Genomic DNA, 27,470 nt, shown 5'->3' with positions numbered 1-27,470 from the left:
ATTAGAACGTTCAGTGCATCACGTAATCAACTGCCAAATTCAAATGTGCGTGCGCGCTTTAACTGCCGCTAAACCAGAGACGGACGCGCGCAGCGCTTTTCATATATCACATATATGCAGTGTTTTCAGCCAAATAATGTTAATTTCAGGTTTCAGACATTTAAATACACATGAGTACTAACAAAACAATATATTTAGAGTTTGTAAAATACACAATGATGTCTATAGAAGCGGAAATAACAACCCTTTCCATTATAACTTGACAACACGTTTAATTCATATCAGATACACATTGTGAAAGTAACTTAAAAGCTTACTCTATTCTTCCCCAGTTCACCGGCACACTTACTTTCATGTATTTCGGGAGAAGTGGATAAATTCACGGTTTGTAAATCCAACAGATCCGATTCTCTGCGCGGTGCAAACTAACATGGCGGCGCCCATCGCTCATATGGCTCAACTAACGCGATCGTTATAAAGGTGTTTAAACAGCAAAACACATCTACTTGCACATATTTGGCAATCGGAATATTAGATATTTCATGCTATAGTTAACAAATTTATGAATATTTTGAATTAAATGAAAGCAGATCATCATTCATACAGTGCTGCGGTGTGTCACGTAACAAGCAATGACGCGTCACCATGGAAACCATAAAGCGATACGTTCTAAATAACGGTCGCCTTAAAAAACTCACGCTGGGGGGTCAGCCAGAATATTTGAAACTTACGTGCGAAAGGGTTAATAAAAGGTAATAATAGCCAGCTTAATTTTTTTTGGTACGTATCCTAGTGATAAAGTTGAATTAACAATATTAAGAAGAAGATCTATGACCTCTGAAAGCATCTCTTTTAATAGCTTAGTCGGTATAGGGTCTAACATACATGTTGTTGATTTTGATGATTTAACAATTTAGACAATTGTTTCTGTCCTAAAGCAACAAATGAATTGAATTTTTCCTCAGGGACACTACAGTGCACTATCTGATGTGATACTGTTGTAGACGGCTGCATGGCTATAATTTCTCTCTAATATTGTCAATTTTGCAAGTAAAGAAGTTCATAAAGTAATTATTGCTGTGCTGTTTGGAAACATCAGAAGTTGAAGCTCTATTTCTCGTTAATTTAGCCATGGTATCAAATAAATACCTAGAGTTGTGTTTATTTTCTTCTAAAAGATTTGAGATGTAAGCGGATGTAGCAGTTTTTAAGGCCTTTCTATACACAATCATTCTCTCTCTCCATGAAATGTGAAAAACTTCTAGCTGCACTCCATTTTTCTGGCAGCTCTCTTAAGAGCCAGAGTGTGCTCGTTGTACCACAGCATTGGATTATTTTCCTTAATTTCTTTAAGCGCAGAGGAGCAACTGAGTCTAATGTGCTGAAAAAAGAGTCAATAGTTTCTGTTGCAACAGAGTTCTTCAGAGCTATCTGGTATGCTAAGGTGATAAAACTGATCAGGAAGATTATTTATAAAGCAATCTTTAGTGGTAGAAGTGATGGTTCTACCATATTTATGGCAGGGAGGCGGCTTTGCTGCCTTGGCTAAATGTAGTATACACAAGACTAAATAATGATCTGAGATGTCATCGCTGTGCTGCAGAATTTCAATGGCATCAATATTGATTCTATGTGACAATATTAGACCTAAAGTATGATTACGACAATGAGTGGGTCCTGACACTTGTTTTCTAACACAAATAGAGTTTAGAATGTCTGTAAATGCCAATCCCAATGTGTCTTTATCATTATATACATGAATATTAAAATCACAAACAACAAGGACTGTATCCGCAGCTAGTATTAACTCCGATAAAAAATCAGCAAATTCTGACTTCTGTGACATGAGGCAGCTAGCAGATGGTCGGTTTAGCCAGACTTTGACAAAATTGGCATCAATGTTCTCAGCATTACACACGCAATCTATTAAAACCACTGTTGTCTCAAAACCATTTCAGAAACTTCAGAGCATGGTGCTGATGACACATACTGGATTTGTAATGGAACAGCAATTCATTCATATAATAAAGCATTTTATATCATAATACTGTATTGTTATTAATGGCAGTTTCATATTTTTTTTTAATTATAGTGCCACCAAGAGGCACAATCCCACCAATTTTTTAAGTGTCCTCAGAGTGAGTTCATACATATGTCTCTCAAATTTGGTGAAAATATCTCATTTCGTTTTGAAGTTATAGACAATTATATGTTTGAGAGCATAAAAAAATGACCCATAGATGACTTTTTGATTTTTTTGCCACTTCCTATCAAAATTTTGACATTTAGTTAAACAGCTTAGGTTCAGTGTTTCCTATGCTGGTTTCATCTTGATCGGACTAACGGTTTCAAAGATACTGAAGACACAAACCTTAAGTCAAAACCTAGCATGTTTGGTATCGTTGGACTCGACAAGAATTCAGAAGTCTAAGGATGTGACTCCCGTGAAAACACGTCAACCACATAAAAAGTTATAAGCATATGGGGAAAAAAATTGTCCACTAGGTGGGACTGGTCCGAAACTTCTCAGGCTCCTTCAGGGCATTGTGCTGATGACTCATACTGAGTTTCATAACAATACGCTTATGCATTCATAAAATACAGCATTTTATCACAAAATTAAAAATGGCCGATATGGTAAAATTGGATATCATTCGACTTGGCATGATGCCCTGAATCTAACGAGACCAGATTTATGATTTTTTGGACAAACCCATCAGAAGTTATAAGCAAAAATAGCCATTTTTTGTATCTCCGGGCCAGTAGGTGGCGCTGTGTCGAAACTGCATGTTGCCTTTGGTCATGCTTGTGATGACATGTACCAAGTTTGGTCTAAATATGATTTTATCTTTTTATCTTTATCTTTGACTATATCTTTGTGGAGATATAGCCTCAAATCTGATTTGGCAAACTTTTTGTCAAATTCATTTGGGCAGTTTTTCGAGAACGGATGGTTCTATCAAAAAGCTTTTGATATTTTTTGTCGGCATGGTCTCAATGCTGGTTCAATTTTTGTGAAAATCGGAGTAACGGCCTAGGAGGAGTTAGAAAAATCTGAAAAATCAAAATGGCAGGAAAATAAACATGAGTGAAATTTTGGACAGGTGGTGGCGCTAGAGGGATTGACTTAGAGACTCTAAATTTGCTATGGACACAGTTGACACTGGCCTCTATCAGTGTGCCAAATTTCACAACTTTTTAGCATATGACATAACGATGCAAAGATGCATGGTTGTACGCTCAAATTTCCTGCGGACACCTTTCAGTACCAATCAAATTAGAAAACGTTATTACAAGCTTATAGTTGTGAATCGGATTAAGGTAAAGAGATAGATTTGAACACTGGCTGGTTATGTACTTGCACAAAATCTTTGTATCATAACTCATTTTGTTTTGGAGGTTCGTCATTCTGTTGTGTATGCTGTGTAGTTAAATCCAAAGAAGAACAAAATGCAGGAACAAGCATACTTTAGACTTTAACCTTTAGGCATTTATTTACTTAAAATTCTCTTGTCATTTTTGTCATACAGATAAAAGCAATACATCATTTGTATTGATGAAACTGTAAAGAATCACTTTTATTTGTGTCCACATACAATTGCATGTCACAAAAATGAAGAAAAAAAACCTATTTGTCACACAGACATGACCATTATATCTATAAACATTTAAGAGTCAGATTTTAAATGATCTAATTCAAAACACACAAATATTCTCTGTTTGTTATCTGTATGAAAAGAGAGAGCTGTACAGTCATTCTTGTGTGAGCTCATTACCATTAATGTTAGAGATGCACTGATATATCACCAATAATCGGTATCCAACGATCGCTATCGGTCGATAGTTTAAAAACAGCCGAATATATCCTGTCAATCAAAAAAGGGCAGGAAAATGCACTGAATTTGTGCTTTGTTTAAAGAAAATGCTAAGAAACCAGTTTGATGTTCAACATTAATAGTAATTATTTGAGTTAAAGGTGCCCTAGAATGCTTTTTCACAAGATCTAATATATGTCTAAGGTGTCCACTGAATGTGTCTGTGAGGTTTCATCTCAAAATAGCCAAAAAATTTTTATTAATTTTTGTAACTGCCTATTTTGGGGCATCATTAAATATACGCCGATTCAGCGTGCGTCCCCTTTAAATCCTGGCGCTCCCCGCCCCCGAGCCCTCGACTCTACATACATTGCATAAACAAAGTTCACACAGCTAATATAACCCTCAAAATGGATCTTCACAAAATGTTCGTCATGCATGCTGCATGCATCAGATCATGTAAGTACAGTATTTATTTGGATGTTTACATTTGATTCTGAATGAGTCTGATAGTGCTCCGTGGCTAACGGCTAATGCTACACTGTTGAAGAGATTTATAAAGAATGACGTTGTGTTTATGCATTATACAGACTGCAAGTGTTTAAAAATTAAAATGGCAACGGCTCTTGTCTCCATGAATACAGTAATAAACGATGGTATCTTTAACCACATTTAACAGTACATTAGCAACATGCTAACGAAACATTTAGGAAGACAATTTACAAATATCACTAAAAATATCATGATATCATGGAGTATGTCAGTTATTATTGCTCCACCATTTTTCGCTGTTGTCCTTGCTTGCTTACCTAGTCTGATGATTCAGCTGTGCACATCCAGACGTTAATACTGGCTTGTCTAATGCCTTGAACATGGGCTGGCATATGCAAATATTGGGGCGTACATATAATGATCCCGACTGTTACGTAACAGTCGGTGTTATGTTGAGATTCGCCTGTTCTTCGGAGGTCTTTTAAACAAATCAAATTTACATAAGAAGGAGGAAACAATGGTGTTTGAGACTCACTGTATGTCATTTCCATGTACTGAACTTTTGTTATTCAACTATGCCGAGTAGGGCTGACCGATATATCGCATGCGATTGTCACTCGCATTTCATCAGTAAAGCCGGTTCCCTGATTGCCGCTAAATTGCCATCACCTGCTTTCAAATGGAGCGGCATTTAATAGACAGAGCCGTAGTTCACTGACAAGCCACGCAATATGCCGTTCATATTGCAGATGAATCGCCTTCGATAATGAATGCGATATTGCGTGGCTTGTCAGTGAACTACGGCTCTGTCTATTAAATGCCGCTCCATTTGAAAGCAGGTGATGGCGATTTAGCGGCAATCAGGGAACCGGCTTTACTGACGAAATGCGCGTGACAATCGCATGCGATATATCAGTCAGCCCTAATGCCGAGGTAAATTCAATTTTCAATTCTATGGCACCTTTAAAATCATTCAGAATTGCAAACTACAATTCCTGTTCATCAATAAAGTGAGAACCAGACCACTTATAAACCCAAAATACACTTGAATTAGTTAAAGCAACTAAAAAGTGTACTATCCAAGTAGTAAATGTAAAGATGTTTACCAACATAATGATGACAGTAACGCACACAAGAGTAGTAGCTGTTCTGTGCTTCACACTGCCTGTGTACCACACTTGAGTCCAACTGAACCATGCTCCGGCCCACCTCTTCCAAGCGGGTCAGGGACAGTTCAGCGAACCGTGTCCGGTATAGAGCAATCACACTAATAAAACAAACCAGGCTTTGGGGGTCAAACATGCTCAGACACGGTTCAGAGTGTATAGTGTGAGTACACCCTATGATGTCCATTTCTGTTGAAACTTTTTCCAGTGTTGGCAGGTAAAAGGGCTCTCCTCAGTGTGAATTTTCATGTGGGTTTCAAGGTTTCCATGTTGAGCAAAACTCTCTAAACACTGTTGGCAGATGTAAGGCTTTTATCTGGTGGGAATTCTGGTGTACCTGTTAAAGTTTCCTGTTCGAGTGAATCTTCTTCCACACTTTGTTGTCATGTGAAAGGCTTTTCTCCAGTATGAATACTCATGTGCCTGTTGAGGCTTTCCTTACGATTGAAAAAATGTCCACACTGTTGGCAGGTGAAGGGACTCTTTCTAGTGTGAACTCTCATGTGGACTGTAAGGTTTCCATGTTGATGGAAAGTTCTTCCACACTGTTGGCATGAGTAAGGCTTCTCTCCAGTGTGAATTCTCATGTGGACTCTAAGGGTTCCACTCTGATGGAAACTTTTTCCACACTGAGGGCATGGGTAAAGCTTTTCTCCAGTGTGAATTCTCATGTGCCTGTTAAGACTTACTTTATGATTGAAACTTTGTCCACACTGTTGGCAGGTGAATGGACTCATTTTAGTATGAACTCTCATGTGGACTGTGAGGTTGTAATGTTGATTGAAACTTTTTCCACACTGTTGGCATCTGTAAGGCTTCTCTCCAGTGTGAATTCGCATATGCTTGTCAAGTTTTTCTTTACGAGTGAAACTTTTTCCACACTGTTGGCAGGTGAAGGGACTCTCTCCACTGTGAATCATCATATGGGTTTTGAGGTTTACACGTTGAGAAAAACTCTCCCCACACTGTTGGCATGTGTAAGGCTTTTCTCCGGTGTGAATTCTCATGTGAACTTTAAGGTTTCCATGTTGAGAAAAACTTTTTCCACACTGTTGGCATGTGAAACGCTTCTTTCCTGTGCGGTCTCTAAGGTTTCTTTGTTGATTAAAACTCTTTTGAGTTTTTTTTCGTGTGGAAGTCTTTTCAGACTGCGAACTCCGAAAAGGTTTTTCTCCATTTATGAAATCATGATCTTGATCTTTCTCTTCAGTTTCATTAAGTTCTTCTTTCTCCTCTTTCACTGCCATTAGGGCTAAAGTGAAAAAAACAAATAAAAGTTTTTTCCCAATATAATGGCACAATACAACAGACATCAAGGGCCAGATTTACTAACTGGGGCAAATTTCCCCAAATGCACAGATGGGAGTGGCAATTTTTGCATGTGATCACAAATTAAAGAACACAAATATATATATATATATATATATATATATATATATATATATATATATATATATACATACACACACACACACCAGTGCTTGTGTAAGAGAACAGCTTCATCTCGGCCAGTGTTTCAGGGATTTGCCGCTGATTCTTATAGTGGTTAAACATGAGACATAATTCAATTTGAGTTAAAGGGGTAATCTTTGGTCTTGTTAATCTATTATTTGTTCCAGAGCAAGTCGAATTGTGTTGTTTAATTTGATAATAATTACCTTATCCTTTATATAGTATAGCATATTGGCTACAACTAACTTAGACGGGACATATCAGACGAAGACTCTTCTCCCGCTTCCTCTTCTTGCTCCCTTTAAATACATACCCTTTATAGACAGTGTTTTTGGAGTAAAGAAAACGCTTTACAATTTTTTTTTTTTTTTTTTTTCAAACATCAAATCTTTGTTTACCTTTGCATTGCATAAACGAGATGACCAAACTGAGTGCGCACTTCATTCACAAGGTGAGGCAGATTAATGTGGTTTGACTGACAGTTTGAGGATCCAATGGAGTTATGAGGTTTTGGCACAGGCTCTTTAAATCCTTTTCATTCGTTAAATATTTGTAAAACCCACATACAAGCGTAAAGGGTGACCTATATCATTTTTTTTAAATAAATAAAACAAACATTTGTAAATATAGATACGAGGTGTAGCATTTATTTTACTTTATTTATTTTTTGGCATTTGGTAATTATCCACGGCACACTTGACAACCATCATGGGCACACTAGTGCTTTACGTTTGACTGAACTGTACAATTGTGTTTATTTGTTGTTCAATAAATATTTTATATAAATGTCCATTTGTGCGTAAAATGGATCGAGTGAAAGGTACATTAATACGCCATTAGATGGTGGCAAAACTTTACAGGTGAATGAGTCAGTGAGTCACAAGAGACTTTTAAATTGAAAGGAACTTTTGCAAAGGAAGTTGTTTTAGCGCTGTGATGTTATGGAAAATTATGGACAAATATGGACAAATACAAGATCGCTGTCCTCAGCGGACATTCAAATGCACTTTTATAATGGATATAATATTATGGACATCGACTTGAAGAATGAATGTTATGCAATATATCAGACACAGGTAATAGCCTACTCTCTCTCTCTCTAATACTGTACAAAATGCAATGTGTTTCAATGAAGCGACTCAGCGTTCCTTCGTTACTAGTTCTGAAGTGATGTTTAGTTAGTAACGGAGGTTTGGTCCAACTGTCAACTTGAGATTTGAATCCGTGGCGGAAGGAAGTAGTGCTGCACAAAAGAGGGTTTTAAAGACACGCCATTGTTTTTTTTTTATTTGTTTACACGCTCTTGCCGTCGAACTGTTGTATAAATGCAATATCACACTCATTATGGCTGTATATCCAGCACGATGCGATTACCTGCAGCCAAATCACAACCGTGCTGATATAGCCATATCGCACAGCTACTCGTGTGTCAGCTACTCGACACATTATGAAATAAATGTTTTTCTCCAAAACACGTTGGCCACAATTATTGGCACCCCTTGATTTTTTTATGAGTAAAATATCTCTGAAGTATATTCCCATTGATATTTACATTGTTTTAGCACACCAGGGTGATCATGAACATGAAATTGTCCAGCCATGACTTCCAGGTGTATAAACATGAGGAAACACAAAGGCCAAATTCCCTTAATCATTCATCACAATGAGTAAAACCAAAGAATATAGTTCTGATGTGCAGCAAAAGATTCACAAAACAGAAAGTGGCTGTAAGAAAATAGCTAAAGGATTGAAAATCCCCATTTCCACTATCAGGGCAATAACTGAGAAGTTCCAATCAACTAAAGATGTTACAAATCTGCCTGGAAGAGGACGTGTGTCTAAATCATCCTAATGTGAAGTGAGGAAGAAAGTTTGAGTGGCCAAAGACTCTCCAAGGATTACAGCTGGAGAATTGCAGAGATTAGTTGAGTCTTGAATCCCAAAAAGCCTAATAAAACCTAAAAAAAAAATGATCAAACAGCACCTACATCCCCACAAGTTGTTCAGGAGGGTTAAGAAAAATCATCTGCTCTCATCCAGAAACAATCTCCAGCATATTCAGTTGTAAGACTTAATTTAATGTGTCACATGCCATAATAACAAATGATCATAAGGATCAAAGGATCAAATGACTTTGAGTTTAGCTTTGAGAATGAAACCAACCTGTTTGTTCCTCAGTTTCTTCTTGTTTCACACTGAATGTTTCTTCAATCCTCAGGTCTTCACTCTCCTCTTTAATAAACGGCATCTTTGTTTGTTCCTCAGTTTCTTCTTGTTTTAAACTGAAAACTTCTTCAATCTTCATATCTTTAATAAATGGCATCTTTATAATAGTGTCACATGGATCTCAGTCGCTTCTTTAGGAGTTTTTCCTGCGCTCAAGATAAAAATAATTAATAGAAAGAAAAAAAATAAACTAAATCTCTGTGTGTGTCTCAATCAGCTCTAGTTCAGTAGTTCAGCGCACTGGTGAGAGAGTCAGAATGAGAGTTAATGTACTTTAATGACAAAAACACTCAAGACTAGCACTACAAATTAATAAAATAACATAATGAAAGTTCATAATTAGGTATTTATGACTTACATTTGGTATCTAATTACTTGTAGATCACATTCCCATTGCCAGTGACTGAATTCATGTTTATGATGAACTGATTCACGATAAAGAGAGAGAAATGAGACAACTGTTGTGTTCCTCGTGTGTGGATGCGCTTTACTCAAACAACATACGCTTTAGATAAAGCATTAATATGTTACATTCAATAATAAATAAATAATTCTGCATCGCTTGTAAAAGTTAAATGAACAGTTTAGACACTTTGAACACAAACCTTTCTTCAGTCTAATCACAACAGATGCAGGAGCGCGGCGCATCCTTATGACGTCACACCACCACACCAAAATAAGAGTCCTGTTCACATGCTGCTGTCTAAAATGCATAGAAATTTACATTGAACAATATATACGAATAATAAAAGAGCTGACAGAAATTCAGAGTTTAAAGTATTGGTGAAAAACTAATTTAAATGTATGTTGTCCAATTATGTGCTGAAAATATTAGGAAACTAATAAAGTGAGATTTTGTCTAAAGAGAAAACCTATAATATTTGGCCGAAAAAACAAAAAAGAAAGAAAAAAAAAACATTTTACACCAGATATAAATTAGATTAAAATGCAAATAGTGACTATAATGATTTTTTTTTTTTAGGTGCACGAGTTCTTAAAAGCAGAGTTTATTCTTGTGTCAGTATTGAAACGCATAAAAGGTAGTGTTTTTCTCATTTTAAAAAAGTGGACATTCGAGTCTAAAAATTCCTGAAAATAGGTATAAAATGTCCAAACATTACGATTGATTAGACTTATTTTAATTACAATCTTTCAACAATTATTGGCATTCACTTTTTCTTTGTTTCAAAGAACATTAACAAAGATTAAAAAAAAGTTACAAATATATTGCTCATTATTAGTTCATATTTGTTAATAAATTAATGTTAACAAATGAGAACACACTGTTAGTGTTACCAATTATTTTTACACTGCATGTAAATCTATAAAATAGACTGAATGCTTTGTACTAAATGTAAACACTTTAAATGCTTAAAACACAAACCACTTTCTTTAGCCAAATCCGGGTGTGTCTCATACGTCCTGAAAAGTGAAGCTGCGGGCTCTTTGATCGCCCCCTGGAGGCTGGATGCAGTACAGGTCATAAACCCCGCCCTCTCAATGCAGTCGAATGAGACTTCAGTGAAAACTTAAAAATAAATTATGCTTCAAATAAAACTTTCTGAAAGATGGTTTTGGTCATTTAAGGTAGTTGTTATCACGCTGATATATATTCAATTGTTCGTTTTTGTGATGATTTAGATTTTAGCTAGCAATTTGATGCTATAAAAACGGGGCGTGTCATCGTGATTCGAAGTTGATTGACAGCTTGTCTGAGGACTGTCGGAGCTTCGAGGGGAGTTTGAAGATGTATTAACTAACTGTTAATTTTCGATTTCTTTGTTATTTAGCACCAACAAAATGAGTTGTTCAGCAGTAAACTGTACTAACTGACCTACAGGATCTGACGGATCACTGAACTTTTTTCTGTAACATTAAATGTGGGCGTTATAAGCTAATTAATAAATGTTATTAGTTAAGATAACACACCTAATGTTAACCATGTCGGGAAAAAGCAGGTGATCGTTATCTGGCAGTTACTTATTATTTTTATGGGTACAAAATAATAATTAGCAGGACAAAACTAATGATAGCTTACTCTAATTACAGCAATCGATCTCCTGTAACGTTAGTTGAACTTGATTTAAAATGGCAGGACCGTTTCTGGCGATTTAGAGTTGTTTCTAGTGGCATATTATATTGATTTTATCTACTGAATTTGCTGTTTCAAAAATATTACTGCTCTAGAAACAGAATAGCCTATTATTTTATAGGTAGACTTTTAAATTGTGTATAATTTTTATAGTCTATTTAAAATACATGAATGATGACGCAGTCGTCTGGGCGGAAGTTTGATATCGCGACTCCGCCTCCGGCTCCACTGACGATTCCTTCTGCGCATGCCCAGGCTCCAAACTTTTTTTTTTTTTGACGTATTGCGTAACGTGTCAGCGCCCATTCATCAGCCCATTTTGGCTTCAGTTCAATACAATGGAAGGAAGCGGCGTCGCGTCGTCCATCTTTTTTTACAGTCTATGGCCAAATCAGACACTGGAGCACGGCGCAGCCTTGTGACATCACACCACCAGACCAAAATAAAAGTCCTGTATAGTGCATAAAAAATTAATTGGATAGAAATTTATGATCAGAATACATTGATAAAAGAAATATACACAGTACATGTTGTACATTGATATACTGAGAGTAACTACCAATAACAAAGTAATATGTGAAATTCTGTCTAAAAGGCGAAACAGTCCAAATTGAGTCAAGTCATCTTCATTTATATAGCGCTTTTCACAATACATATTGTCTCAAAGCAGCTTCACCAGCGTCATCCAATTTTTTATATCAGCTATGCATTCTGTTAATTTTGTGAATTGGTAAGTTTCGTCAGGGCGCGAAGAAATATAGAGCTGAGTATCATCAGCGTAACAGTAAAACTAACGCCATGCTTCCTAATGATATCTCCCAAGGGTAGCATGTACAGAGTAAAAAGCAACGGTCCTAGTACTGAGCCTTGCGGTACTCCATATTGAACTTGTGATCGATATGACATCTCTTCGTTTACTACTACAAACTGATAACGGTCAGATAAGTATGATTTGAACCATGACAGTGCAATTCCACTACTGCCAACATAATTTTCGAGTCTATTTAAAAAGAATATTGTGGTCGATAGTGTCAAATGCAGCACTAAGATCCAGTAACACTAATAGAGAGATACAACCACGATCTGATGATAAGAGCAAATCATTAGTAACTCTGATGAGATCAGTCTCAGTACTATGGTACGGTCTAAATCCTGACTGGAAATCCTCACGGATATTATTTCTTTCTAAAAAGGAACATAATTGTGATGATACTGCCTTTTCTAGTATTTTTGACAGAAAAGGTAGATTCGAGATCGGCCTCTAATTTACTAATTCTCTAGGATCAAGTTGTGTTTTTTTAATAAGAGGTTTAATGATAGCCAGCTTAATTTTTTTTGGTATGTATCCTAGTGATAAAGTTGAATTAACAATATTAAGAAGAAGATCTATGACCTCTGGAAGCATCTCTTTTAATAGCTTAGTCAGTAAAGGGTGTAACATATGATTATGATTTTGATTTTCAATTTAGACAATTCTTTCTGTCCTAAAGCAACAAATGAATTGAATTTTTCTTCAAGGACACTACAGTGATACTGACGTGATACTGTAGTAGACGGCTGCATGGTTATAATTTTCTCTCTAATATTGTAAATCTTGCAAGCAAAGAAGTTCATAAAGTCATTACTGCTGTGCTGTTTGGAAACATCAGAAGTTGAAGCTCTATTTCTCGTTAATTTAGCCATGGTATCAAATAAATACCTAGAGTTGTGTTTATTTTCTTCTAAAAGATTTGAGATGTAAGCAGATCTAGCAGTTTTTAAGGCCTTTCTGTACTCAATCATTCTCTCTCTCCACGAAATGTGAAAAACTTCTAGCTGCACTCCTTTTTTCTGGCAGCTCTCTTAAGGGCCAGAGTGTGCTTGTTGTACCATGGTGTTGGATTAGTTTCCCTAATCTTCTTTATTTATAAAGCAATCTTTAGTGGTAGAAGTGATGGTTCTACCATATTTATGGCAGGGAGGCGGCTTTGCTGCCTTGGCTAAATGTAGTATACACAAGACTAAATAATGATCTGAGATGTCATCGCCCTGCTGCAGAATTTCAATGGCATCAATATCGATTCCATGTGACAATATTAGACCTAAAGTATGATTACGACAATGAGTGGGTCCTGACACTTGTTTTCTAACACAAATAGAGTTTAGAATGTCTGTAAATGCCAATCCCAATGCGTCTTTATCATTATATACATGGATATTAAAATCACCAACAACAAGGACTTTATCTCCAATAGAAAATCAGCAAATTCTGACTAGGAGACGGTCGGTCTAGCCAGACTTTGACAAAATTGGCATCAGTGTTCTCAGCATTACACACACAACTATTAGAAACTTCAGAACATGGTGCTGATGACACATACTGGATTTGTAATGGAACAACAATGTATTCATATAATAAAGCATTTTATATCATAATACTGGATTGTTATTAATGGCAGTTTCATGTTTTTTTTATTATAGTGCCACCAAGAGGCACAATCCCACCAAGTGTCCTCAGAGTGAGTCCATACATCTGCTTCTCAAATTTGGTGAAAATATCTCATTTCATTTTGGAGTTATAGACAATTATGTGTTTGAGAGCATAAAAAATGACCCATGGATGACTTTGATTTTTTTGCCATTTAGTTAAAAATGTTTTGACATTTAGTTAAATAGCTTAGGTTCAGTGTTTTCTACGCTTGTTTCATCTGGACTGTTTCAAAGATATTGAAGACAAAAAGACACAAACCTTAAGTCAAAACCTAGTATGTTTGGTATCGTTGAACTCGGCAAGGCTTCAGAAGTCTAAGGATGTGACTCCCGTGAAAACAAGTCAACCACATCAAAAGTTATAAACATATGGGAAAAAAAATGTCCATTAGGTGGCACTGGTCCAAAACTTCTCAGGCTCCTTCAGGGCATTGTACTGATGACCCATACCGAGTTTCATAACAATACGCTTATGCATTCATAAAATACAGCATTTTAGCACAAAATTAAAAATGGTCGATATGAGAAAATTGGATATCATTTGACTTGGCATGATGCCCTGAATCTAACGAGACCAGATTTATGATTTTTTGGACAAACCCATCAGAAGTTATAAGCAAAAATAGCCATTTTTTGTATCTCCTGGCCAGAAGGTGGCGCTGTGTCAAAACTCTGCATGTTGCCTCCGGTCATGCTTGTGATGACGTACCAAGTTTGGTCTTAATACGATAAAACTTTGTGGAGATATAGCCTCAAATCTGATTTGGCGAACATTTTGTCGAATTCATTTGGGCAGTTTTTGAGAACGGATGGTTCTATCACAAAAGCTTTTGATAACTTTTTGTTGGCATGGTCTCGATGGTCTGGTTCAATTTTTGTACAAATCGGAGTAACGGCCTAGGAGGAGTTTTAAAAAAATCAAAATGGCAGGAAAATTCACGACGGAAAATTACATCATAGGGTGCATTCGAATCGTCAAGCCAAGGAATAAGTGGAAATGTTTTTGTTTCTAGCCCTTACGTTTCAAAAGTTATTAGCATAAACATGAGTGAAACTTTGGACAGGTGGTGGCGCTAGAGGGATTGAGTTAGAGACTCCAAATTTGCTATGGACACAGTTGAGACTGGCCTCTATCAGTGCGCCAAATTTCCCAACTTTTTAGCATATGACGTAACGATGCAAAGATGCATGGCTGCATGCTTGAATTTCCTGCCGATACCTTTTAGTACCACTCGAATTAGAAAACTTTATTACAAGCTTACCGTTGTGAATCAGATTAAGGTAAAGAGATAGTTTTGATTACTGGCTGGTTATGTACTTGCACAAAATCTTTGTATCATTTTAACCAAAAAAAAAGTTACAGCTTTAACATAATTCATTTTGTTTTGGAGGTTCATCATTCTGTTGTGTATGCTGTGTAGTTAAATCCAAAGAAGAACAAAATGCAGGAATAGGCATATACTTTAGACTTTAACCTTTAAGCATTTTTTGACTTAAAATACTCTTGTCATTTTTGTCATACAGATAAAAGCAATACATCATTTGAAACTGTAAAGAATCTTTTATTTGCGTCCACATACAATTGCATGTCACAAAAATTAAGAAAAAAAAACAAAACTATTTGTCACACAGACATGACCATTATATTTATAGAAACATTTAAGAGTCAAATTTCGAATGATCTAATTCAAAACAAACAAATATTCTGTTTATGTTATCTGTATGAAAAGAGAGAGTCATTCTTGTGTGAGCTCATTACCATTAATGTTAGAGATGCACTGATATAGCCCCAATAAACTTTTTCCAGTGTTTGCAGGTAAAAGGGCTCTCCTCAGTGTGAATTTTCATGTGGGCTTCAAGGTTTCCACGTTGAGTAAAACTCTCTAAACACTGTTGGCAGATGTAAGGCTTTTATCTGGTGGGAATTCTTGTGTACCTGTTAAAGTTTCCTGTTTGAGTGAAACTTCTTAGTTCATAGTATGAATACTCATGTGCCTGTTGAGGCTTTCCTTACGATTGAAAAACTGTCCACACTGTTGGCAGGTGAAGGGGCTCTTCTAGTATGAATTCTCATGTGGACTGTAAGGATTCAACACTGATGGAAACTTTTTCCACACTGAGGGCATGTGTGAGGCTTTTCTCCTGTGTGAATAGCCTTGTGCCAGTTAAGGCTTCCTTTATGTGTGAATCTTTTCCCATACTCTTGACAGGTGTAAGGCTTCTCTCAGGTGTGAATTCTCATTTGCCCGTTAAGACTTGCTTTATGATTGAAACTTTTTCCATTAACTTTTTCCATTTTTCCAATTCTCATGTGAACTTCTAGCTTTTCATGATGAGCAAAACTCTCCCCACACTGATGGCATATGCCTGTCAATACTTTCTTTACGATTGAAACCTTTTCCACACAGAGGGCACGTGTAAGGCTTTTCTCCAGTATGAATTCTCATGTGCCTGTCAAGACTTACTTTATGATTGAAACTCTGTCCACACTGTTGGCAGGTGAATGGACTCTTTTCAGTGTGAATTCTAATGTGGACTTTAAGGTTTCCATGTTGATGGAAACCTTTTCCACACTGTTGGCATCTGTAAGGCTTCTCTCCAGTGTGAATTCGTATATGCCTGTCAAGATTTTCTTTACGAGTGAAACTTTTTCCACACTGTTGGCAGGTAAAAGGGTTCTCCCCACTGTGAATTGTCATGTGGGTTTTAAGGTTTACACATTGAGCAAAACTCTCCCCACACTCTTGACAGGTGTACGGCTTTTCTCCGGTGTGAATTCTCATGTGCCTGTTAAGATTTGGTTTATGATTGAAACTTTTTCCACACTGTTGGCAGGTGAAGGGACTCTCTCCAGTGTGTATTCTCATGTGGACTTTAAGGTTTACACGTTGAACAAAACTCTGCCCACACTGTTGACATGTGTAAGGCTTTTCTCTGGTGTGAATTTTCATGTGCCTGTTAAGACTTTCTTTATGACTGAAACTTTGTCCACACTGTTGGCAGGTAAAGGGATTCTTTCCTGTGCGGTCTCTTTGAGCTTTTTTTTGTTTGGAAGTCTTTTCAGTCTGCAAACACCGAAAAGGTTTTTCTCCAATTATAAAATCTTGAAGATTCTCATATTGATCTTTCTCTTCGGTTTCACTGAGTACTTCTTTGTCCTCTTTCATTACCACTGGGGCTAAAGAGAAAAAAACAAATAAAAGTTTTTCCCATTTAATGGCACAATACAACAGACATCAATTTTCTAAACAGGGCAAATTGGCATATTTACTAAATGCAGCACATTTCCTCAAATGCGCAGATGGGAGTGGCAAGTTTTGTGTGTGATCTACTGTTGACACACAAATTAAAGAACATGGATGCAGTCAAATCCTTTACATCATGACCAAATAAAGGTCACAAATAAGCAGAGCTGATGCTTGTCAGGTGCAGGTAGACACAGTCACAACTTGTTACATGTAATCTGACAAACAAACACACACACACACATATATATATATATATATATATATATATATATATATATATATATATATATATATATATAAAAACAACTCACTTTTGCACTGTCTCTCTTTATTAAATTCCGACAGTAGTTTTTTTTTAACACCAAAAGAGGGTTTGCGTTGGTGCAAGCCATTCGTAAATCTGGCCCCAAAACATTTAGGTATGTAATGCATCAAAACCAATAACATGTTATGCTAGATCCTATACCAGAGGTGTCCAAACCTGCTCTGGATGGCCACTAACCTACAGTAATGTAAAAAAAAGTTAGGAAATCATCTGGTCTTAAAGGGTTAGTTCACCCAAAAATGAAAATTCTGTCATTTATTACTCACCCTCATGCCGTTCCACACCCGTAAGACCTTCGTTCATCTTCAGAACACAAATTAAGATATGGCATATCACACCATGTCATTATTTAAAACTAGGCCAAAATGTAAAACCCATGGGTGATAAGTTAGGACACCCTTATTGTTAACATAGGAATTAAAGAAAGTAAAGGGATAGTTCACCCAAGAAATACAATTCTGTCATTATTTACTCCCCTCAAGTTGTTCTAAACTTGTATAAATTTGTTTGTTCTGCTGTACAGAAAGTCAGATATTTGGAAGAATGTTTGTAATCATGCAGATATCATTCCTTATTGACTTCCATAGTAGGAAAAAATTACTATGGTATGCTATGTACAAAAAAATCTGATGAGCCCTGAATATGATCTCAAAGCATTTAATAACTTGTTAAGCCCTTGATTTGATAACAGTGATCTTAAAAAACGTTGAGATCATGTTCAGGGATCATCTGATTTTTTTTGTAAATAGTATACTTTATTAGTGTATCATTTAGTGAATTTTTCTTAAAAACGGTTTTCTATGGGAGGAAAAGGCTTAATGTATTATTAAACGTTTTTTTGAACATAGTATACTTTATTATTATGATGTTTAGTGAGTTTGGTCTGTTAATATCACTGTTTATTAAGCCATTAAGCGTTTTTCACATTAAGTGTTTTAGAATGTTTGTTTAGAAATTCTACTGTAAACGATGCCTAGTTTTATTTTGGATCTTAGTAATATGTGTAGTATTTTAAGCGTTTGTCATATTGTGCACACTTCACTGTAGCCTATATGTGCTCTGGTTCGATCCATTCCGTGTTCTGACCGCTGTCCAAATCTCAATCAAATGCAAGCCCATTCAATCAAATAATTAATAATGGGAAATAACAAGCCTTTCCATTGTAGAGTCCCTGTTATCAGATCGGCTGAAGATGTTGCTGTTCATGTTTGCCAGTGCAGGACATTACAAACCTAGACCAGACAATGTTCTATGGCATTGTCCGGAATGAAGAGTAGCCCTAAACCATGATATAAGATTTTGGCCATACTGCCCATCCAAATCATTCATTCCAGTATCAACACTTCTTGTATTTCTGGCACACCGGCCTCAATGCTTGATAGCGACACTATATTGCCAAAAGTTTTGGAATGCCTGCCTTTACGTGCACATGAACTTTAATGAAATCCCAATCTTCATCCGAAGGGTTTAATATCGAGTTGGCCCTTTGCAGCTATAACAGCTTCAGCTCTTCTGGGAAGGCTTTCCACAAGGTTTAGGAGTGTGTTTTTGGGAATTTTTGACCATTCTTCTAGAAGTGCATTTGTGAGGTCAGGCAGTGATGTTGGCGAGAAGGCCTGGCTCACAGTCTCCGCTCTAATTCATCCCAAAGGTGTTCTATTGGGTTGAGGTCAGGACTCTGTGTAGGCCAAACAGTTTCTCCACACCAAACTCGCTCATCTATGTCTTTATGGACCTTGCTTTGTGCACTGGTGCGCAGTCATGTTGGGACAGGAAGGGGCCATCCCAAACTGTTCCCACAAATCTGGGAGCATGAAATTGTCTGAAATTGTCCAAAATGTCTTAGTATGCTGAAGCATTAAGAGTTCCTTTCACTGGAACTAAGGGGCCAAGCCCAACCCATGAAAAACCCCCCACACCATAATCCCCCCTCCACCAAACTTTACACTTGGCACAATGCAGTCAGGCAAGTGCTGTTCTCCTGGCAACCACCAAACCCAGACTCGTCCATCGTCCAGACAGAGAAGCATGATTTATCACTCCAAAGAACACGTCTCCACTGCTCTAGAGTCCAGTGGCGGTGTGCTTTACACCACTGCATCCAATGCTTTGCATTGCACTTGGTGATGTAAGGCTTGGATGCAGCTGCTTGGCCATGGAAACCCATTCCATGAAGCTCTCCACGCACTGTTCTTGAGCTAATCTGAAGGCCACACAAAATTTGGAGGTCTGTAGCTATTGACTCTGCAGAAAGTTGACTTCTGCGCACTGTGAGCCTCAGCATGCACTAACCCCGCTCTGTGATTTTACGTGGCCTATCACAAACTTGAATTCACTGAGCCCCTGAGAGCGACCCATTCTTTCACAAATGTTTGTAGAAGCAGTCTGCATGCCTAGGTGCTTTATTTTATACACCTGTGGCCATGGAAGAAATTAGAACACCTGAAATCAATGATTTGGAGGGGTGTCCCAATACTTTCGGCTAAATAGGCTGTGTCTGAAATCGTCCCCTATACCCTTAAATAGGGCACTATTTGAGGGATCAGCCATTTGTAGTGGGGTACACAACCATAGTGGACGACGTTGAGTGCACTCATTCAATCCCACAATGCACTGCAATAACGAGTTTACAGCCGATGCACACTCAACAGCTTGAGAATCCCCATAATACATGGTGAGAGTCACGGGCTGAATGAATTCCCACGTCTCGCCAAGAGATGGCGCCCGCGGCTGAATCAATCACCATTCATTTTCCAAACCGCACTGGTCCAACATAACACAGACTGTGACGCAACGGTCGGGATCATTAATATGTACGCCCCCCAACTTTTGCATATACCAGCCCATGTTCGAGGCATTAGACAAGCCAGTATTAACATCTGGAGCTGCACAGCCGAATCAACAGACTAGGTAAGCAAGCAAGGACAACAGCGAAAAATGGCAGATGGAGCAATAATAACTGACATGATCCATGATATCATGATATTTTTAGTAATATTTGTAAATTGTCTTTCTAAATGTTTCATTAGCATGTTGCTAATGTATTGCTAATGTGGTTAAAGTTACAATTGTTTCTTAAGGGGACATGTACGCACTGAATCGGCGCATATTTAATTATGTCCTAAAATAGGCAGTTAAACATTGTATATTAAAAAATCTATGGGGTATTTTGAGCTGAAACTTTACACCTTAGACACCTTTACACCTTAGACACCTTAGACTTATATTACATCTTGTGAAATAGTGTTCTAGGGCACCTTCAAACGTGGAAATTATAAATAAATAAAAGAAAAAATAAATAATTGTGGAAAAAATATATACATAAGGAAATAAATATATAAATAATTATTTACATTTTTTTTTTTCTATGTATATTTAATAATATATTTATTTATTTATATATTTAACATTTCTTTGTATATTTATTTATACATGCATTTTTAGTTTTGGCAGGCTTGGGATTCCATGCGTATACACAAATTAAAGGTCCCGTTCTTCGTGATCCCATGTTTCAAACTTTAGTTAGTGTGTAATGTTGTTGTTAGAGTATAAATAAAATCTGTAAAATTTTAAAGCTCAAAGTTCAATGCCAAGCGAGATATTTTATTTAACAGAAGTCGCCTACATCGAACGGCCAGTTTGGACTACATCCCTCTACTTCCTTCTTTAATGACGTCACTAAAACAGTTTTTTGACTAACCTCCGCCCACAGGAATACACAAGAGTTGCGTTTGTAGAGTGTGTTTGTCGCCATGTCGTCGAAACGCTGTTATTTTCATCCCGCAGTCCAATCACCTTTGTTTGGCCTTCCCAGGGACGCTGTACTTAGAGATCAATGGTTACAATTTATGTTTAACTCGGTTCCCGAAAATTATAATCCACATGTAAAACTATGTGCAGCACATTTTGCTGAGGACAGCTTCCTCAATCTCAATCAGTTTAATGCCGGATTTGCACAAAGATTATTCTTGAAAAATGGAGCAGAAGCTGCTGTCGAATCACAACACAGGAACCGCTGGCACAATCAGAACTCGTTACGTATTTCTGAAGGAGGGACTTCATAGAACAAGGAAGTCATCAGCCCTTTTTATGACAGTGGAAACAGCGGTATACAGATAAGTAAATTATGTGAAAAATACTGTGTTTTTTTACACGCGAAACATGAACACATGTTATATTGCACACTATAAACACAATCAAAGCTTAAAAAAAACACGAAAAACGGGACCTTTAAGTAAACAGTCATTTTAAACTCTGTTTTCCATTTAAAAATTTTAATTTCCACATTTAGATTAAATATGCCACTCTCCTAGAGTTTAGCAGTGAAATTACATGAAATCATTATACAGAAGTTACAACATTTTATATTAATTTAAATAGAAATATAGTGGATGCACTACTTTTCAAAACTTGTCCTATGGAAGGCTGCTTTTTAATGTTTTAACAGCGAGGATTGCTTCGCACATGATCATTTCGCTTTAAATTGTGTTCCAAATAGCAGAACTGTTCTGAGAAAATATTTTTGCACAAATACACACACACACACACACACACAGTACTGTACAACCTCTGCTGAACGCAGGTGTGCTGCTGGTGTCGTGCACAGGCAGTAGCCTAAAGATAACCCATTTCATGGTCTTTTCAATATTTTGAAAAATGCCATTATATTTGAAGGACAGATTTGGAAGGAATCTGTAAGATACAGACCCTACATTTTATTTTTAAAATGTTTTCTCAGTGACACGCTGAGTCAGGCAATTATTTACAATGCTATCCGTTTCCATAAAAAATACATAAAGATCCTAAAATATATGTTTACCTTATAGGCAAAATTGCATAAATTTGATTTGTTTAAAACAAATAAAAATACTGTTTGGCCAGTGGAAAAGAAAGAGAATAATTTTTCATTGAAAACTTTCCCTGTAAAGTATTTTATACAATTTTGATTTTTTTTTTTTTCTAAAACAAGACAAGAAGAGTGAATAATTTTTAGCAATGTAATGTGACAGCATTTATTGTCATATTTTCCTCATGTCTTGTGTTGCGCCTTTAAACACAGTGCCACATGGATGGGAATATGCATGGAAATGATATGCAGATAATGTAATGCATAGTAAAACTAGGCGTTGTAAGCTCCATATATGTGACCCTGGGCCACAAAACCAGTCACAAGTCGCACAGGTATATTTGTAGCAATAGCCAACAATACAATGAATGGTCATAGAAAATTATATATATATATATATATATATATATATATATTTTATACCAGAAAACATTAGGATATTAAGTAAAGATCATGTTCCAAGAAAATATTTTGTACATTTCGTACCATAAATAAATACACCATAAGTGGATATGCATTGCTAAGAACTTAATTTGGACAACTTTAAAGGCGATTTTTTCAATATTATGATTTTTTTGCACCCTCATCCAGATTTTCAAATAGTTGTATCTCTGCCAAATATTGTTCTATCCCTTAATTTATTCAACTTTCAGATGAAGTATAAATCTCAATTTCAAAAACTGACCCTTATGACTGGTTTTGTGGTCCAGGGTCACATATGGTTATTTCGGGGAGGAGACGAGGCAGAGATTCATGTACGCACAATCTACAGCTGACTAGGTTTGAAGGGAATTTTGCTCAAGTTCTTGCGTAAGCATTGTTTTATGAATCTAAAAACCACTGTGCATACGGAAAATCTGGCTTTTATGTGTACGCGCACTTTTAGGGTGAAATCTACGGAAAGTTTTATACATGAGGCCCCTGGAGATTTTAATGAGGATCAAATGACTGAGTTTAGCTTTGAGAATGAAACCAACCTGTTTGTTCCTCAGTTTCTTCTTGTTTCACACTGAATGTTTCTTCAATCCTCAGGTCTTCACTCTCCTCTTTAATAAACGGCATCTTTGTTTGTTCCTCAGTTTCTTCTTGTTTCACTCTTAATGTTTCTTCAATCCTCAGGTCTTCACTCTCCTCTTTAATACCATTTATATCATTTAACACCATCTTTATAATAGTGTCATGTGGCTCTCAGTCACTTCACCAGGAGTTTTTCTGCGCTCAAGATAAAAAATAATTAATAGAAAGAAAAAAATAAAATAAATCTCTGTGTGTGTCTCAATCAGCTCTAGTTCAGTAGTTCAGCGCACTGGTGAGAGTCAGAATGAGAGTTAATGTACTTTAATGACAAAAACACTCAAGACTAGCACTACAAATTAATAAAATAACAATGAAAGTTCACATTTAGGTATTTATGACTTATATTTGGCATTTAATAATTTGCAGATCACATTTAATAGTCAGATTTTCTACTGGTAGTTTTCATTAAACACGCTTGTGTTCCAGTTGCATTAAAACTGTTTTGACGAGCACGTGACGCCAGCAAATAATTTTGTGAATCATCTGATTCAATTGACTCGGAGTTTAAAAAAGCTCAGTTTCTCCATCACTATCTGCCAGTGACTGAATTCATGTTTATGATGAACTGATTCACGATAAAGAGAGAGAAATTAGACAACTGTTGTGTTACTCGTGTGTGGATGCGCTTTACTCAAACAACATACACTTTAGATAAAGCATTAATATGTTACATTCAACAATAAACAATTAATTCTGCATCGCTAGTAAAAGTTGAATGAACAGTTTATACACTTTGAACACAAACCTTTCTTCAGCCGAATCACAACAGATGCAGGAGCGCGGCGCGTCTTTATGACGTCACACCACCACACCAAAATAAGAGTCCTGTTCACATGCTGCTGTCTAAAATGTATAGAAATTTACATTGAACATTATGTATGAATAACAAAAGAGCTGACAGAAATTCAGAGTTTAAAGTATTGGTGAAAAACTAATTTAAATGTATGTTGTCCAATTATGTGCTGAAAATATTAGGAAACTACTAGTGAGATTTTGTCTAAAGAGAAAACCTGTGATATTTGGCTGTAAATTAAAAAAAATAAATAAATAAAAACATTTTATACCAGATACAAATTAGGTTAAAATGCAAATAGTGACAAATATTTTTTTAAAAGTACTTAAAAGCAGAGTTTATTCTTGTGTCAGTATTGAAACGCATAAAAGGTAGTGTTTTTCTCATTTTAAAAAAGTGGACATTTGAGTCTAAAAATTCCTGAAAATAGGTATAAAATGTCTAAACATTATGATTGATTAGATTTATTTATATTATTCAATCCTTCAACAAATACTGACATTATGTGTCACTTTTTTTTATTTTAAAGCCATAAACTGATTAATGATAAATGATAAAAAAATTATAGCCATTAGCCATAGAAAAAAGCTTTTAAGGGTCTCTATACACTCTCAAACATCATATATTTTTGTATTACAATTCAAATGTTGTGTGTTTTATACAATAGTTTTAACACTATATTGCAAAACGTTTTATTAGGTGTGTTTAACTACTATGTGGGTCATTCCTGTTATACAGTGATGTTTACTGTCTCAATGATTTATTTACTCATATTTTCTCTAAAATGAGACACATATTTTTAAGAAATGTACAAAGCAATCAATTATATTACACAAATATAATGTACCATATATTCAGTACAAAGCAATCAATTTCCACAAGGAATATAGATAAACCTCAAAATATTTTTTAAATTATGTTATAGACTAGGCTAAACTGCCTCTAATCATACCTATAAATCATGTGAAAATATAGTTTTTTTTTTTTTTTTTTTTTTTTACAATTTTCCTCAATTACCATGTCCCTGAAGTCATCTTCCACCCTGTTAGTATGTAATGTCTCTCCTTCCAAAACCGATTGCAATTTCATTGAGACCATTTTCAAGAAGTGACATTTCTTTTTCCTGCTGGAATTCAACTGTACAAACTGAGGTAAGCTTCAACTCTCAGTCCTTTTGTCCCACCCTGTTAGGCTATATTATGGAGAATGTGTAAAAATGTAAAAACAAATCTGACATAGTTATAAAAGTTCTGTTCTTAAATGTTGATCACTCAAAGAGCTGTGGCTAACTTACCTCAATTTTCCACCCTGTTAGGTTTACAGACCTTACAGGGTGGAATGTGAAACAGGGTGGAAATTCTAATAGAATAAATAGTATTTTGTGTATATAGCAAATTATATATACGGTTCAGAACCCTTAAGCTAGGTTGGAGTCATTGGTTGGAGGGTAAAAAAAAAAGACCCACCCACTATGGTGAGCGGGGAAATATTAAAATAAAAAAATCTGGATTTTTTTTAATTGTTTTGAAACAATATTATATAGATGCAGTTCCACACATTGCAGATGGGACACCATGCAGGACAATGATGGAAAGCTCATCCACTGTTAGAATCTGTTAACACTGGTGTTCCACCCTGTTATACTCTGTTCCACCCTGTTATGCTCCTTTCCACCCTGTTAGTCATTTTAAATAATAATTTGACAGCAACGTTAAATGTTTGCCATACTTTTGTCTTATTTTGTGAGGTGAGGAGCATTAACAGCATATATATGTTTTTGAGCAAAATTTTTCTATTATTTACCACCCTATTGGCAAAAAAGGGCACAAAAAAGTACCTGTTCTTAATAATCAAGACATATTCTATTCATCAATAATTGTTTTGTTTTTGTTTCATAAATAAAATATACTGAGATGGCATTAAAGCAGGAACACACCAAGCCGACGCGACGAACCAGTGGCGATGAAAGCAGACTGTGGGATTGGCTCACGTCGGCAGCGTCTGTGTCCAAAGTTGCCCTGACACACCAAACTGACACTCGACAGCCAATAGAACGTCAGTTCTGCGCCTGCGTAAGATGAAATGCCTTTCCGAACCAGCAGGTGGCAGTAGCTGAACAGCCAATCAGAATGATCAGATGGCCCGACGGACCGACAAGCTCTGACGCCGATTCAACATGTTGAATCAGCCAGAAAATAGCCAACGAGGACCAACTTTAGCAGACGGTGCGGAACACTGAGCTTGGTGTGTTCCTGCCTTAAGTGACATATACCATCCATGAAAAGCTCAATACTGTTTAACATTTACATTATTAACATGCTGTGATAACTCTGTATATGTCCCTAACAGGGTGGAATATTTTCATGGCCAGTGTCTGAACAATCTACCCATAATTATTATTTTTTGAGTCCTTGAGCTTGACCAATATGTATTCCTATTAGTCAAACATGTCATGGTTTTGGTAGAATGCTAAAAACATGAAAATCATGTACCCTTTTTTCCAACACGTTTGAAGCCAAATTGTTACCGCATACTAGGAATGACCCATGTAAAAATGAAATGTACTTATTGTTTAAAAACAAAATGTTCCTTTAATAGAGATTCTGAAGCATGAAACAGAATCACACAAACCAGCTCAAAACACATCACGACAAAATACAATTATTTAGTTATATTTCAGCATAAACATACATTGCATTCACTGTGTTTATTAATCTATCAACCATTTATACTTAATGTACAGCTGAAATGTTGCAGAGACACGTGCCTGTCACAGAGAAATGCTGTAACAGGTTCTTTGTTTTACAGCACAGACCAATATGGCACAAAAACTGATGAGTCAATGGTACAAAGAATGTTTACAATGACTGGATAATATTGAAATGTCATTATCCAGTCAATAAATGGCATTTGGATAACTGAAATGTCATTTTCTTACAGATGTGGGGAATCGTGGATGGCTGATGGCTGAAGCACACACCTTGCTAAATGGTAAGTGTGGGGAACTCACACAAAGGACTAGGAGACACAAGGAGATACAGACGCTGGAGATCATAGGTAAGTAGTTCATAATGTCTTAACTAGACTGGACAACCTGGGGAGACGAGGTGAGTGCTTTTATGTGGTGCTGTTGTACTGAAATTGTTCATACATAATCCTTTTATCAGGTATTGCATTTGGATATATATTTATACATGATCAAAAATAACGTTGTCATAATTTTGACTTTATTTTTGTTTATAAAATGGTTAGTTCCTGTCCTTGGTCAATAGCTGTTTTATTCACGATAAAACACGGCTATGACCGCTTCACCCAATGGTTCTGTGCATCACTACACAACACCCTTAGCAACCACTCTTAGCAATGCAAACTGTTTGTTCTCAATTGATATTGTTCATTGAAGTTTACTGTATTATGTAGAAGAGTGTTGTGAGAAAGAGATCGATTGAGCGAGTTTATTACCTGCATT

At 36.3% G+C, this 27,470-nt stretch overlaps 2 protein-coding genes across 4 annotated transcripts; both read right to left on the bottom strand.

Moving 5' to 3' along the window:
• Positions 1–5,158: 5,158 nt before the first annotated feature.
• On the bottom strand, positions 5,159–9,847 carry LOC125245132 (gastrula zinc finger protein XlCGF8.2DB-like). Of its 3 annotated transcripts, XM_048155609.1 has the most exons (4): positions 9,757–9,847; positions 9,510–9,576; positions 9,089–9,297; positions 5,159–6,725 (listed from the first exon to the last, which is right to left on the bottom strand). In XM_048155609.1, exons 3-4 carry the CDS (start codon positions 9,246–9,248, stop codon positions 5,857–5,859), a joined length of 1,029 nt encoding a protein of 342 aa, XP_048011566.1. In that variant the 5' UTR covers positions 9,249–9,297; positions 9,510–9,576; positions 9,757–9,847; the 3' UTR covers positions 5,159–5,856. The 3 variants fall into 3 exon arrangements, with proteins under 3 accessions (XP_048011566.1, XP_048011568.1, XP_048011567.1); XM_048155611.1 differs by lacking the exon at positions 9,510–9,576; XM_048155610.1 differs by lacking the exon at positions 9,757–9,847 and having other exon boundaries at positions 9,510–9,750.
• Positions 9,848–15,258: 5,411 nt separating this feature from the next.
• Positions 15,259–24,086, bottom strand: LOC125245131 (gastrula zinc finger protein XlCGF8.2DB-like). The gene is made up of 3 exons (XM_048155608.1): positions 23,954–24,086; positions 23,109–23,343; positions 15,259–16,890 (listed from the first exon to the last, which is right to left on the bottom strand). Exons 2-3 carry the CDS (start codon positions 23,293–23,295, stop codon positions 16,040–16,042), a joined length of 1,038 nt encoding a protein of 345 aa, XP_048011565.1. The 5' UTR covers positions 23,296–23,343; positions 23,954–24,086; the 3' UTR covers positions 15,259–16,039.
• Positions 24,087–27,470: the final 3,384 nt, after the last annotated feature.

The sequence above is a fragment of the Megalobrama amblycephala genome, linkage group LG14, assembly GCF_018812025.1.
Source record: "Megalobrama amblycephala isolate DHTTF-2021 linkage group LG14, ASM1881202v1, whole genome shotgun sequence".
NCBI classification, from domain to species: domain Eukaryota; kingdom Metazoa; phylum Chordata; class Actinopteri; order Cypriniformes; family Xenocyprididae; genus Megalobrama; species Megalobrama amblycephala.
The sequence above is the reverse complement of the archived record's forward strand: the minus strand, read 5'-3'. Positions and strand labels throughout refer to the sequence as shown.

Bases quoted from the DNA above. Each gene is read 5' to 3' on its own strand.
- LOC125245131 (XM_048155608.1), bottom strand. From the start codon at position 23,295: ATGGTGTTAAATGATATAAATGGTATTAAAGAGGAGAGTGAAGACCTG. The intron at 16,891-23,108 runs GTTGGTTTCATT...TTTTCTCTTTAG, and splicing joins AGAAACTGAGGAACAAACAG to CCCCAGTGGTAATGAAAGAG.
- LOC125245132 (XM_048155609.1), bottom strand. From the start codon at position 9,248: ATGCCATTTATTAAAGATATGAAGATTGAAGAAGTTTTCAGTTTAAAA. The intron at 6,726-9,088 runs GTTGGTTTCATT...TTTTCACTTTAG, and splicing joins AGAAACTGAGGAACAAACAG to CCCTAATGGCAGTGAAAGAG.